This window comes from Aegilops tauschii, chromosome 5 (genome assembly GCF_002575655.3).
Source record: "Aegilops tauschii subsp. strangulata cultivar AL8/78 chromosome 5, Aet v6.0, whole genome shotgun sequence".
Classification (NCBI taxonomy): domain Eukaryota; kingdom Viridiplantae; phylum Streptophyta; class Magnoliopsida; order Poales; family Poaceae; genus Aegilops; species Aegilops tauschii.
Window position 1 is genome coordinate 80,834,330 of NC_053039.3, and position 15,238 is coordinate 80,849,567.

Here is a 15,238-nt window from a genome sequence, read left to right on the forward strand (position 1 = left end):
GATTTCCGAGTGGTTCGTGGAAGTCGACACAAGTGTTTGCTTGGACGATTTTCAGGAAAACGCAGTTTCACCACAAAGGAAAACATAGCCAGTCTGCGATTTGCAATCATGCGGGTCCGACAGGTACCCCGCATCGGCATAGCCTATAATAGATAGGTCTTGATTCCTCTTATAAAATAGACCAAGATCTTTGGTCCCTTGCAGGTAACGGAAGACGTCCTTGACACCTTTCCAATGTCTTTTGGTAGGTTCAGAACTGTACCGAGCAACCAAACTGACGGCGAACGCAATGTCTGGCCGTGTACAATTTGCGAGGTACATGAGTGCTCCAACTGCACTCAGGTAAGGAACCTCTGGTCCCAGAGTTTCCTCCCCCTCTTCCTTTGGCCTGAACGGGTCCTTGTCTGGCTGTAAAGATCTTCCGACCATCGGGGTCTTAGAAGGATATGCCTTATCAAATCCAAATCTTTCCAACACCTTCTGGGTGTAGGCCGACTGGTGCACTAGAATCCCATCAGGGGAATGTTCAAGTTGCAGACCCAGATAGAACTTGGTTTTACCCAATCCTTCATCTCGAATTCCGACATCAGGTAGGAACTCGCTTCCTCAATATCCTCAGGTGTACCGATTATGTTTAAATCGTCCACGTACACCGAGATTATACAGAATCCATCTTGGGATCGCCGTATAAAAACACATGGACAATCTTTATTGCTCGTGTAGCCCTTCTCATGAAGGAAATCACTTAAGCGATTGTACCACATTCTACCGGACTGTCTGAGTCCGTACAGTGCCTTTTGAAGTTGAACACTGTATAGACCCCTATTTGCTCTATCATGGTTTGGAACAGGGATACCTTCTGGAACCTTCATGTATATGTTCGAATCCAAGTTACCATATAGGTAAGCAGTGACAACATCCATTAGTTTCATTTTCAAGCCCATGTTTACTGCCATCGAGATCAAGTATCTAAAGGTAACTCCATCCATGACTGGGGAATAAGTCTCCTCAAAATCGACACCTGGTCGTTGAGTGAACCCTTGAGCACCGAGCCTTGCTTTGTACCGTACTACCTTATTATTTTCATCTCTCTTTCGAACAAAAACCCACCTATGGCCAACAGGGCGAATGTGGGGAGGAGTTCGACAAACTGGTCCGAACACCTTTCTTTTGTTGAGAGATAATAATTCGGCAGTAATTGCCTGCTGCCAATCTTTCCAATCCGACCTTTTCTTGCAATCAGCGAGCGTGTTAGGCTCAGGGTCAAGATCTATGATTGAGGCAATTTTCTTAGCAAAGTTGATGTCGACAATCACCGTTGCTCGGTTCAGGGACTCCCCCGTATAAATATAATTTATGGCCATTTCGTCATGGAGCGCATCAGGCGCAAACACTTGCTCTACCAAATTTCCCATTATGGGAGCAAGGTCCTTTAGATTTTCCGCGCCGATGTGTGCGCTCACATCTCCGCTGGGTGTTTCCTCTATGGGAAAGTTTAAGTCCGGAATTTCGTGCACTGAATTTTCCGTACTTGTGCCAGGTCTCGACTGGCTCCCCGTTTCAATTTGGGGTACTTTGGTGACAGGCTATGATAAATCTCTCTTATCCTTTTTCGTTGGGCGTCCCCGAGTACTTGGGATTTGAGAAGCCGGATTTCTCGTCCTTTTAGGCCTTTGGACGGGAGCGGGCATACCATCATTTTTCTTCGGTATTTCAACCCTTTCCGGTGCACTGCGCGCGTGCACATGCGATTTTGTCACAGTCTTTAAGTCACTAAAGTGGTCGGGCAGTTGATTTGCTAAAGACTGCAAATCTATTATCTTTTGGACTTCTCTCTCAGTCTCAGCAGTGCGCGGGTCATGAGCGTGGATCCCCGTGGCTTGCCACGTGATTTCTCGACTTTTAGCATCAAGGGGTTGATTCTCTCCCCCTAAAGTCGGGAAAAGATCCTCGTCAAAAATGCAACCAACAAAACGAGCCATGTGACAGTCTCCTGTCATGGGGTCCAGATACCTGATTATGGACACAGTCTCATAACCAACGTATATCCCCGACTTACGGAGCGGGCCCATCGCCGATCGCTGAGGGGGTGGTATTGGTACATATACCTGGCAACCGAACCTACGAAGGTGGGAAATTTTCGGTGCCGACCCTTGCGCAAGTTGAACAAGAGAGTGGATGTTGTAGGCCGACGGTCAAAAGTTGATGAGATTAGCCGCGTGTAACACCGCGTGGCCCCAACATGTAGTTGGTAAATTACAACCCTGAAGGAGCGGTCGGGCAATGAATTTAATTCTTTTAATCAATGCCTCGGCAAGTCCATTTTGTGTATGAACATGTGGTACCGAGTGCTCAACTTTGATTCCCATTGCCATGCAATAATCATCGAACGCCTTTGAAGTAAATTCTCCGGCGTTGCCCATTCGAATAGACTTTATACGATAATCCGGGAAATTATTCCGCATTTGTATGATCTGTGAGATCAATTTTGCAAAGGCATGGTTCCTTGTTGACAGCAGGCAAACATTGGACCATTTAGAGGAAGCATCAATGAGCACCATGAAGTACCGAAACGGCCCCGTGAGGGGCTGAATTGGACCGCATATGTCCCCTTGGATACGTTCCAAGAACGCGGCGATTTCATCCCTCACCTTGAGGGGTGATGGCCTAATGACTAACTTCCCCTTAGCGCATGCGGAGCACACGAAATCATCAGGATTCGGGAAGTTCTTCACGTTAACATTATGGCCATGCGAGTTGTTAATTATATTTCTCATCATCCTAAGTCCGGGGTAGCCTAACCTATCGTGCCAGAGGCAGAAGAGTTCAGAGCTTCTAAAGACGGTCTTGAGGGTAGTGTACACGGGCGGTGCTACTATCTTAGTGTAGTATAGCCCTGCGTCAAACGAAGGAAGCCTTTCGATAACATGTTTACCACCTGCATCCCGCTTTGTGATGAGTAGGCATTCCTTGCCGTTTTCATCATCGGTCTCAACATGGAAACCATTAGCGCGGATGTCTCTAAAGCTCAATAGAGTACGAGTCGACTCCGGGTACAACAACGCAGCATTAATGAGCAAAGTTGTTTCCATGGGGAGTATAATAGTGGCTCGTCCGGAGCCAACTATGTGAGAACCGCAGCCGGCGATTGTCATAATACTTCCCAGAGATTTTTTAATGGACTCAAAGTACTTAGTTTCTCGTAAAATGGTATGAGTGGTGGCGCTATCGGCAAGGCACGTTTCCTCCATTCGGGCGCCACACGCGTTCTAAAATATGACATCTAATTAATGTAATGAGGAAGAAAATACATTAAAAATAAATGCACACATCTCAGAACATAACATGCTATCATGTATAAATAATGGAATAAAGGAATAAATGTCATCCAATCGCCAAAGTAAAGAATAAGTTTATGCTCTCATAGAGCTTACAACCAAATCGAATTTATTCAATTTTATTGTATCAAAGCACGGAATCGTGATAACCAAAGAGGTATGCTAAGTGGACTCGGTGAAGAAGCCATTCACTTCCGCCGCAATCTCCATACTAGTGAGCTGATCCTCCTCAGAAATTATCTTGGAGGCAGCATCAATGTCTAGTGGCGGCGCCGCCGAGGCGGCCATGTGGTCAACCTCCATGGCGACGTGGGCCACGGTAGAGACCGCCAAAGCTGCCGCAATGGGCACCACGGGGGTCGCCTCTATAGGCGCAGCAGGGGGAGTAGCAATCATCACGGGTGCCGCCATGGGCGCCGGTGGAGCTCCCTCCTGAACCAAGGCGAGGTGCGTCTCACGCGCCTTCCGAGCCTTATATGCATCGACGACCTCCTGTGGTGCGCGGCACTGGCGGGAGAAATGCTCCACCGAGCCAAAACGGAAGCAGTCCTGAGGCCTTTGCCCTCCCTTGCCCGTTTTGTTCTGCTTAGCCGGGGCGGGGGGGTGAGGGCCCTTCTTCTTGCCCTTCCGGCCCCTCTTCTTCTGTTGAGGCTTGCGGACTTTGAGAGCGTTCACCTCCTGGCGAGAACTCCCCCCAAGTGGTTGCGCGACAAAGTTCTTTTTGAGAACCTCGTCTTGCGCCTCCGCCACCTGGAGGACGTCAATCAACTCTGAATACCTCGTGTAGTTCCCCTGGCGGTAGTTCTGTGAGGACTGGACCGCGTCGGGGTGGAAAGTGGATAGGGTTTTCTCAATCTTCTGGGAGTCGGTAATCTCAGTACCACACAACCGAAGAGTCGTACAAATCCGGTGCAGAGCCAAATTGTACTCCCCAACCGTCTTGAAGTCCGCAAACCTCAGACGGATCCACTCTGCCTCTGCACGTGGCTTCACAGTGTACTTCAGCCGCTCAAACCGCTGCTTAAGAGCGGTCCAAAGGCCAGAAGCACTGCGCTCAGCCATATACTCATCTTTCAGAGTAGGTGACAGGTGATGACGGAGAAAGTGCAGAGCCTGCGCATTCTCAGTCTCAAACTTGGGATCAGTGACGGCCAGCTGGGCCCCCTTACCGATCGCCCTCAGGAGGGTTTTGCCCTGGAGAAAGATCTCGCAGTCCGAGGACCATGACAGGTAGTTCAGCCCTGTCTGGGCCAACTCAGGAAACTCCTTGTGGACAATTCCGGCCATCTGCGATTTATGCAAAAATCATGAGATTACAGCAGGTAATCTTTTGCACAAAGCGATGTTGATAAACTTATTCAATAAAATGACATTCCAATATTTAAAACATGCTATTATATGACTTACTAAATGATTAAGAGTGCTAAACAATTAATCTACAGCAGTAAAATCATACAATAATATCATGTTACAAAAGATAGCAGGTTAAGCGCATCTAGTATGTGAAAACTAGCCCAAAAATTGAATTCCTGAGGTATTTTTAAGCCCAAATACGCATTTTCAGCGAAAACAGACAGTTCCAGGGGTTTCTACGCGAAATATTACAGCAGGAATAAACTACGCGGAAAAACAGGAAACTCCAGGGGCTAAAATGCAATTCGCCGCGCTGCATCCGGCGCCACCCTCTTTTTTTTTGTTTGGATCCCCATGGCGCGCGGCCCATCTAGGCCCAGCAGCCAGCGCCTTCCCCTTCCCTTTTTTTATGTCCGAAGGCCCACGGGCAGGCCCATTAGGGGCCGGTCGAGCCAGGCCCAGCAGGCCGGCCCGGGGCGTTGCACTGCCCACCAGGGGGGCGACGCAGGGTTGCCCCAGCGCCCGAGCAACGCCGTGGCGGCGGCGGCCCGGCCGGCCAGCGGGGCGCGACGACCGGGGGAAAAGGGGAGCTCTCAACGGCGGCGGCGGCGGCGGCCCCGGCACACGGCGACGGCGGCCGGCACGACACGCGGCTGTGGCGGCTGCGGCCACAGCACGCGGCGGCCATCGGGGCGCGCGGCCTCGGCGCGGCCAGCGGGGCACGCGGCCATGGCGCGGCGGCGCGGCTCGGCCCCGGCGCGGCGCGGCCGGAACGGCACGGCCCCGGCGCGGCTCGGCGGCGCCGGCGACCAGCGGGGTCGCGGCCAGCACGGCGGCGCGTGCAGCCGGCACGCGAGCGCGGCGACGGCAGTCGAGCGCTTGGCGACGGGGACGTCGTTATCTGCCTCGGGATGGCAAGATTGTGCGTCTTCGGGACGTCACGACGCGTGTACGTCGGGTACAACGCGGCGGTACCGTGATAATCTGGATCACGATCTGTACCGACTCCCGTATAGTGTAGTCAACAAGTCTCTCGTGATCCAAAAACATCGACATTGGTCGGCGACGTGTTCGTCCGCTCGGTTTTTGGGAGAGAAATCCACACCATAGGTAGATGTATCCGAAAAAAGAATCTAATCGCAAAAACGAAATCGTAGTAACGAGAGGAATCCATTTTTGCAAAGAGTGGGGATCGGATCTTATACCTCCGCGGGATCGACGAAAGCCTGCGTGATGCAGGCTTGACGCAGGCTTGACGGAGAGTTGATGGAGCGAAGCGTGCTGATAATGTGTTCCGCAACTCCGCCGGCGAGTCCGGTCCGAGGTTGCGGAGCGAGAGCGAGCGTCGTAGACGAAGCAGTCGAAGTAGTCGAAGTATGCGAAAGTAAAAGTGACACAGGGAGATAGAGGAGACCAGCTTTATTAATCAATGATCAGGTGTTACAATGATGGCTCCTCATTGCTTTATATAGGGGTAGGTGGTCAAGGGATAAGTACCCACTTAATAAAAGAGGGGAAACGGGAGGGGCCGGCCCGTGCGCTTTGCACGCGGCCGCCGCCGCCCCTTCGGGTTGACCCGGTTTCCCAACACAAACGTCTGAAGCGGTAACGTGGTCAAATGAAAGACATGCATCCCCGCAACGCTGCAAAGACCAAATCTCTTATAAAATCGCTGGGTACACCCAGAATGTACACAGGCAGATCCCCCACTATATAACGTGGTAGTCTCTGATTGGATGGATATTCACTGATTGAAAAAAGTAAGAAAAAACAGGGTAATTCAAACCTAGCTAGGTTTAGTATATTAAGAATTTGATGGATTGTTGTCCATAGTGTGGGAAAAGTGTACAAGCTCTACAGACTATAAAATCTCTTTGAATAGCAGAATCCTCGGTATGGGACACCATTTGTACTAAGTCACATACTTGTTTTTTTAAAGATCCAACAAATTGCTGGCTTGATTCAGATTTAGTAGAAAATAGCGGAAGAACAACATGGTGAAGATCCGAAGATCAAAAAAAAAGAAAAAACTGTGGCCCTAATAGCTGCAGGGAGCTACACCCAGCACAAACAACATGACTACACAACCGAAACACCTGTCCTAAGCTAAGCATCACCACCGCGTCTCGAACAACGCCGATCACCTCCGAAGACAATAGTAGCTCCCACTACAACTTCCCTCGCCAACGCACCATCCATCCAGGAAGCAGGGGGTAGATGGCGGGACTTGGTCGATCCCAGGAAGAGCTTCGTCTTGGACTCATCGATAATGTCGTACATTGCGCCTGAAGCTTCACCTTGAACAACGGCGAGCACCGGAGGAGCGCCACAAAGAGCTTCCAGGAAGTGTCTCCAAACGTGATGCTTCCAACAGAGGAACGACGTCAAACACGCCGCCATCACGCCGATCCAACACCGGACCTAGGAATTCGCCGGAGACGAACCACCATCCGAGCACGAGGAAGATGCCGACACACCTCAGGTGACGCCTCCAACGAGGAAAATGACACCCACAGGCGCCATCACCACCGGGCTCTGGTCGTGCAGGACTTTCGTCCGTATCGCCGCACACCTTCGCTCGTGCCCACAGAAGCTCGTTCATGCAGCCTCGCACCGCCACCGCCACAGAACCTAGTCGTAGAAGCCATGGAGTCGTGGTCCACCCCGCCCACGGCGAGCCTACAGTGACCAGATCAGTCCCTGCATCCCGCATCTATCACGGCCGGAGCCGCCTGCTCCAGCATCATAGGACCAGCGCGCAGGGCCGGCGCGCGTCAAACCCACCACGGATCTGGCCAGGTTTGACCAGATCCGGCCGCCACACGCTGGAGGGGCGCCGCCCCGCCAGCCCGCGCCGAATCCGAGGCACCTCCACGCGCCCTCGCCTGGCCGCCACCGCGCCAGGCCACGCCCACCCCGGGCCGCGCCCGCGCGTGCCCTTGCCTGGCCACCACCGGGCCAGGCCGTGCACCACCCCCGCTCGCCCCTGGACGCGCGCCGTCGCCGGCGCCAGATCCGCTCGCCTGGCCGCCTCCGCGGCATGCCACGCCACGCCCTCGCCGGCGCCAGATCCGCCCTCACCTGGCCGCCCCCACGCCAGATTCACTCGCCTGCACGCCGTACCTGGCCATGCGCGCCACCACGGGAGCCAGACGTCCCGCGCCGCCCGCGCCTCGTGGGGAGGGGAGGACCCCGCCGCCGCCGACGCACGCACGGGCTTTGCCCGGCGCCGTCCCCTGACGGCGGCGAGGGAGGGGGAGGCGAAGGTGTGGGAGGCGGCGGCGACGGGCTGGGGTTTCGGCCGGCCGCTCGCGGGAGCGGCGCGAGCGAAGGTGTCCTCTTCCTCTAAACAAATGTTCAATGATGATGCCTTGAAAGAAGGAAGTCACCCATAATTGGTCAACTACTACCCTGGAAGACAAGTTGAGATGATCACGATGTGATCATGAGAGTAAACCGGGTGATCAAGGATCATGTCGGAAGTTGGTCCATGGGACCCTAAACGAGACAACTATATGTACTCTATTGCTAATTATCTGTTCAAATTAATGCTTTACACCATTAATCTGGTTTAAATTAAATTGTCATGTTCTTGCCTGCTTCCTTTTGGTTATTGTGAGCCCGCGAGTACATTCAAAGTACCCATCTGTCTTATCATGCCAGATGCAGCTGATGATGTACCTGAGTACCACGAGGATCCGGAGTACGCAAACTAGGATGTGTCCCAGCATTGTCCCTTTGGATTTGAACCCCACCATTATCACGCTATTCCATTGTGTTGTGCACTTCCACTACTAGTAGACCAAGGCCCGAGATGTTTCATAAATAATGTGCATAGTGTAGCCTCACGAGTAGTGTCACCTTGCCTAGCAAGAATATTGTAATATTGAACCTTATACCCTAGTGTTGCAATAAATTACGGTTTAGTGCTATATCAAGAACTGTTCTTCCAGAAGACATGTATCTCTGGGTTGGAACACATGGTGACCGATTCGCTGAGCTGGGATGCTACATTGCTCTTCATGTTGATGTTCTTGCGTCGATCCCTTTATAGAAATTGGTCAGGTAGACCATCTAGTATTGATGGCATGTGGTACGAGTGGCAGTATGAGCGGGCACGCTCATACAGTGCACCATCTTGGACTCTGTTGAGCCTGGTGCGCCTCCATTTGAGTTGCCTCTTCCACCAAACTTCGTATTTCCTTGTATATGATGACATGCTTCCATGCTTAGGCCATTTTTTGGTGAAAAGACAATAAACAAAGGATTTCATGACCTCTCACATTCATTAGCCATTAGTATCAATCGGAGTGATTTTCTCAGAAATTACAGGACTATAACAGGTCTAAACCATGATGTGATGAGCGCAAAAATATCACTCATCAGTTATGAGGGATCGTCATTAGTGTTCGGATCTCTAGTAGCGCCGGGTATAGGTGTTTTCTCTCGTCAAAGAGAATGGGAACATGTGACCATTTCCACTTTGAAGGAGGAGGACCGTGAGGGAATTGCCATGACCCCCCTAGTCATGTTCTTGACGTCTGTGTTTGACTCGTGGCTGGCTAGACCGCCCCATGCGTGGTTAACTTGGATATACTCGTGAACATGTTGTGCTCATCATCCATACCGACCTCATGCACATTGGCGCCAACTTTTCTCTTACTCATGCATGAGGATTTGCTTGAGCTGGCGACACTAGGATCGACCATGGGAGTCACTATTGTGGAACTGTAGGGTCGGAGTATTTCCAAAGGGGTGAATAGACTACTAAGCAAAAGATGACTCTTTTCCAAATTTTAGTTCCGGCAATTTTAAGATTTTCTACATTAGTCTATCAAACATCTTGCAGATGCAAGTCTACAAGATTATAGGCAACAAAAGGCGAAGACATGCAAGAGTAAAGTAAGAGTAGAGTTAGAAATGCAAACACCGGGTGGCTCTGTGTGTTGGGGAACGTTGCATGGAAAGCAAAAAAAATTTACGCACACGCAAGATCTATCCATGGAGATGCATAGCTACGAGAGGGGAGAGTGTGTCTATGTACCCTCGTAGACCGTTAAGAGGAAGCGTTTATCAACGCGGTTGATGTAGTCGAACATCTTCGCGATCAACTGATCAAGTACCGAACATACGGCACCTCCGCGCTCAGCACACGTTCAGCTCAATGATGCCCTCGCCTTCTTGATCCAGCAAGACGGGCGAAGTAGTAGATGAGTTTCGGAAGCACGATGGTGTGGTGACCGTGGTGGTGAACTTGTTCCCGCAGGTCTTCGTCGTGCACTACGGAAAACTAGACGGATTACTAAATTGTGGAGAGGGGCGCCGCACACGGCTAAGAGATTGTCGTGGGTTGTGTGGTGCCCCTCCCTCTCATATATATAGATGGGGGGAAGGGAGGCAGCCAGGGTACACACCGAAGGTGGCAGGCCGGCCCCCTTGGGCGTCTGCCCTTTGCCCCCCCCATTCCTTGTTTGCTTGTGGGGAGAGGCAGGAGGGGTGGCGCCCCCCCTTCCTTCCTCTTAGGTGGAGGGAAGGAGAGAGGGGCTAGCCCTCCCCCCTTTCCATCCATAGGGCGGGCGGCCAAGAGGAGGGGCACGCCAACCCCTTGTGAGCTGGTGTGTTCCCCTCTCTTGGCCCATAAGGCCCATTAACGTCCCGGGGCTTCCCGGAACCCCTTCCGGTGATCCGATGACTATCCGAGACAATCCGAAACCTTTCTGGTGACCAAATAGCATCGTCTTATATATCAATGTTTACCTCCGTACCATTATGGAGCTCCTCTTTATGTTCGCGATCTCATCCAGGACTCCGAACAACATTCGGTCACCAAATCACATAACTCATATAGTATTATATCATCAACGAACATTAAGCATGCGGACCCTACGGGTTCGAGAATGATGTAGACATGACCGAGACGCCTCTCCGGTCAATAAACAATAGCGTAACCTAGATGAACCATATTGGTTCCTACATATTCTACAAAGATCTTTATCGGTCAAACCTTATGACAACATACGTAATTCCCTTTGTTTGTCGATATGTTACTTGCCCGAGATTCGATCGCCGGTATCTCCATACCTAGTTCAATCTTGTTATCGGCAAGTCTCTTTACTCGTTCTATAATACATCATCTCGTAACTAACTCCTTAGTCACTCTGCTTGCAAGCTTCTTGTGATGTTTATTACCGAGAGGGCACAGAGATACCTCTCCGATACACGGAGTGACAAATCCTAATCTCGATCCATGCCAACTCAACAGACACCTTCAGAGATACCTGTAGAGCATCTTTATGATAACCCAGTTACGTTGTGACGTTTGATATCACACAAGGTATTTCTACGGTATCCGGGAGTTGCATGATCATATAGTCGAAGGAATATGCATTTGACATTAGGAAAGCAATAGCAACAAACTGAATGATCATATGTTAAGCTAACGGACGGGTCTTGTGCATCACATCATTCTCCTAATGATGTGATCCCGTGATCAAGTGACAATACATGTCTATGGTTAGGAAACCTTAACCATTTTTTATCAATGAGCTAGTCTAGTAGAGGCTTACTAGGGACACGGTATTTTTTATGTACCCACACATGTATTTAAGTTTCCGGTCAATACAATTCTAGCATGAATAATAAACATTTATCATGAATAAGGAAATATAATAATAACAACTTTAAAATTATTGCCTCTAGGGCATATTTCTGCCAGTCTCACACTTGCACTAGAGTCAATAATCTAGATTACATTGTAATGAATCTAACACCCCTGGAGCCTTGGTCCTGATCATGTTTGTCTCGCGGAATAGGCTTAGTCAACGGGTCTGCTGCATTGAGATCTGTATGTATTTTGCAAATTTCTATGTCTCCATCCTTGACCTTTTCACGAATGGAGTTGAAGCATCTCTTGGTGTGTTTAGTTCTCTTGTGAAACCTGGATTCGTTCGCTAAGGCAATTGCTCCAGTGTTGTCACAAAATATTTTCCTTGGATTCGATGCATTGGGTCATACACCCAGATCGGATATGAACTCCTTCATCCAGACTCCTTCATGCGCTACTTCCGAAGCAGCTATGTACTCCGCTTCGCACGTAGATCTCGCCACGACGCTCTGCTTGGAACTGCACCAACTGACAGCTCCACCATTCAATATAAATATGTATCCGGTTTGTGACTTAGAGTCATCCGGATCAATGTCGAAGCTAGCATCGACATAACCATTTACGATGAGCTCTTCGTCACCTCCATAAACGAGAAGCATATCCTTGGTCCTTTTCAGGTACTTTAGGATGTTCTTGACCACTGTCCAGTGATCCACTCCTGGATTACTTTGGTACCTCCCTGCCAGACTTCTGGCAAGGCACACATCAGGTCTGGTACACAGCTTAGCATACATGATAGAACCTATGGCTGAGGCATAGGGAATGACCTTCATTTTCTCTCTATCTTTTGCCATGGTCGGGCTTTGAGTCTGACTCAATTTGAGACCTTGCAACACAGGCAAGAACCCTTTCTTTGACTGGTCCATTTTGAACTTCTTCAAAACTTTTTCAAGGTATGTGCTTTGTGAAAGTCCTATTAAGCGCCTCGATCTATCCCTATAGATCTTGATGCCCAATATATAAGCAGCTTCACCGAGGTCTTTCATTGAAAAATTCTTATTCAAGTATCCTTTTATGCTATCCAGAAATTCTATATCATTTCCAATCAATAATATGTCATCCACATATAATATCAGAAATGCTACAGAGCTCCCACTCACTTTCTTGTAAATACAGGCTTCACCATAAGTCTGTATAAAACCATATGCTTTGATCACCTCATCAAAGTGTATATTCCAACTTGGAGATGCTTGCACCAGTCCATAGATGGATTGCTGGAGCTTGCACACTTTGTTGAACCTTGAGGATCGACAAAACCTTCTGGTTGCATCATATACAAGTCTTCTTTAAGATATCCATTAAGGAATGCAGTTTTGACCTCGATTTGCCACATTTCATAATAATAAAATGCGGCAATTGCTGACATGATTCAGACAGACTTAAGCATCGCTACGGGTGAGAAAGTCTCATCGTAGTCAACACCTTGAACTTGTCGAAAACCATTTGGGACAAGTAGAGCTTTGTAGACAGTGACATTACCATTAGCGTCCATCTTCTTCTTGAAGATCCATTTATTCTCAATGGCTTGCCGATCATCGGGCAAGTCCACCAAAGTCCATACTTTTTTCTCATACATGGATCCTATCTTAGATTTCTTGGCCTCAAGCCATTTATCGGAATCTGGGCTCATCATAGCTTCTTCATAGTTCGTAGGTTGCACCTAAACCCGATGCTGTATGTGCCAGCGGGCCATCACATCATAAACGGTGGTGCAGCTCGTGTGCCCCGGACTTTTGTAACGCCACATACCTGATACGTCTCTGTCGTATCTACTTTTCTTAATGCTTTTCCTCTTGGTTTGGAGTCTAATTTGTATGATTTGAATGAAACTAACCCGGACTGACGCCGTTTTCAGCACAACTACCATGGTGTTATTTTGTGTAGAAATAAAAGTTCTCGGATTGTAACAAAACTTTGCGAGGAATTTTTACAAAATAAAAGATAATTTCTGGAGCCAAGAACCACTGGAGGGGGCACCTGGGTTGGCACAACCCACTAGGGCGCCCCCCGCCTCTACAGGCGCGCCCGGGTGGGTTGTTCCCACCTGGTGGCCCCGCAGGCCTCAACCCTGATACTACAAAATCACATTTTCGGAGAAAAAAATCAGGGAGGAATAATTATCGCATTTCACGAGACGGAGCCGCCGCCAGCTCATGGTCTTCATCGGGAGGCCAGATCTGGAGTCCGTTTGGGGCTCCCGAGAGGGGGATCTTCGATCTTCGTCATCACCAATCCTTCTCCATCGCCAATTCCATGATGCTCCCCACCCGGAGTGGGTAGTTCCTTCGTAGGCTCGCTGGTCGATGAGGAGTTGGATGAGATTCATCATGTAATCGAGTTAGTTTTAATAGGGCTTGATCCCTAGTATCCATTATGTTCTGACATTGATGTTGATATGACTTTGCCACGCTTAATGCTTGTCACTTTGGGCCTGGGAGCCATGATTTCAGATCTGAACCATTTATGTTATCACCTTTATATCCATGTTCTAGATCCGATCTTGCAAGTTATAGTCGCCTACTACGTGTTATGATCCGGCAACCCCGAAGTGACAGAAGTCGGGACACTTCCCGGTGATGACCGTAGTTTGAGGAGTTCATGTATTCACTATGTGTTAATGCTTTGTTCCGGTTCTCTATTAAAATGAGGCCTTGATATCCCTTAGTTTCCAATAGGACCCCGCTGCCACGGGAGGGTAGGACAAAAGATGCCATGCAAGTTCTTTCCATAAGCACGTATGACTATTTACGTAATACATGGCTACATTATATTTATGAACTGGAGCTAGTACCGTGTCGCCCTAGGTTGTGACTGTTATATGATGACTATCATGCAATGAATTCACCGATCCAATGCCTACAAATATATCTTATATTGTTTCTGCTAAGTTACTACTGCTATCTGTTGGGGAATGTAGTAATTTCAAAAATATTCTTACGCACACGCAAGATTATGGTGATGCATAGCGACGAGAGGGGAGAGTGTTGTCCATGTACCATCGTAGACCATAAGCAGAAGCGTTATGACAACGCGGTTGATGTAGTCGTACGTCTTCACGATCGACCAATCCTAGCACCGAAAGTACAGCACCTCCGCGATCTGCACACGTTCGGCTCGGTGACGTCCCACGAACTCACGATCCAGCAGAGTGTCCAGGGAGAGCTTCGTCAGCATGACGGCGTGATGATGGTGATGATGAAGCTACCGGCGCAGAGCTTCGCCTAAGCACTGCAACGATATGACCGAGGTGGATTATGGTGGAGGGGTGCACCGCACACGGCTAAGAGATCAATGATCAACTTGTGTGTCTATGGGGTGCCCCCTGACCACGTATATAAAGGATCGAGGGAGGAGGAGGCCGGGCCTCATAGGGCACGCCCAAAGTGTGGAGTCCTACTAGGACTCCCTAGTCCTAGTAGGACTCCACCTCCCACATGGAATAGGAAAAAGGGAAGGGAGAAGGAGAAGGAAGGAAGGAGCCGCCCCCTTTCCCTAGTCCAATTCGGACCAGTCCATGGGGAAGGGGCGCGGCCACCCTTGAGGCCTTTCTCTCCTTTTCCGTATGGCCCATTAAGGCCCAATACGAATTCCCGTAACTCTCCGGTACTCTGAAAAATACCCGAATCACTCGGAACCTTTACGATGTCCGAATATAGCCTTCCAATATATCGATCTTTACGTCTCGACCATTTCGAGACTCCTCGTCATGTCCCCGATCTCATCCGGGACTCCGAACAAACTTCGGTCATCAAATCACATAACTCATAATACAAATCATCACAGAACATTAAGCGCGCGGACCCTATGGGTTCGAGAACTATGTAAACATGACCGAGACTCATCTCCGGTCAATAACCGATAGTGGAACCTAGATGCTCATATT

General features: G+C 49.5%; 1 protein-coding gene across 1 annotated transcript; it reads right to left on the bottom strand.

The window, feature by feature from the left end:
- Positions 1-51: 51 nt before the first annotated feature.
- Positions 52-944, bottom strand: LOC141022580 (secreted RxLR effector protein 161-like). The gene is made up of 2 exons (XM_073498844.1): positions 857-944; positions 52-503 (listed from the first exon to the last, which is right to left on the bottom strand). The coding sequence occupies exons 1-2, from the start codon at positions 942-944 to the stop codon at positions 52-54; spliced, it is 540 nt and encodes a 179-aa protein (XP_073354945.1).
- Between the last annotated feature and the right edge of the window lie 14,294 nt (positions 945-15,238).

Excerpts from the sequence above, each read along its gene's own strand:
- LOC141022580 (XM_073498844.1), bottom strand. The coding sequence starts at position 944 with ATGGGCTTGAAAATGAAACTAATGGATGTTGTCACTGCTTACCTATAT. Across the intron at positions 504-856 it reads ATACATGAAGGTTCCAGAAG|TGCACCAGTCGGCCTACACC; the intron begins GTATCCCTGTTC and ends ATGGGATTCTAG.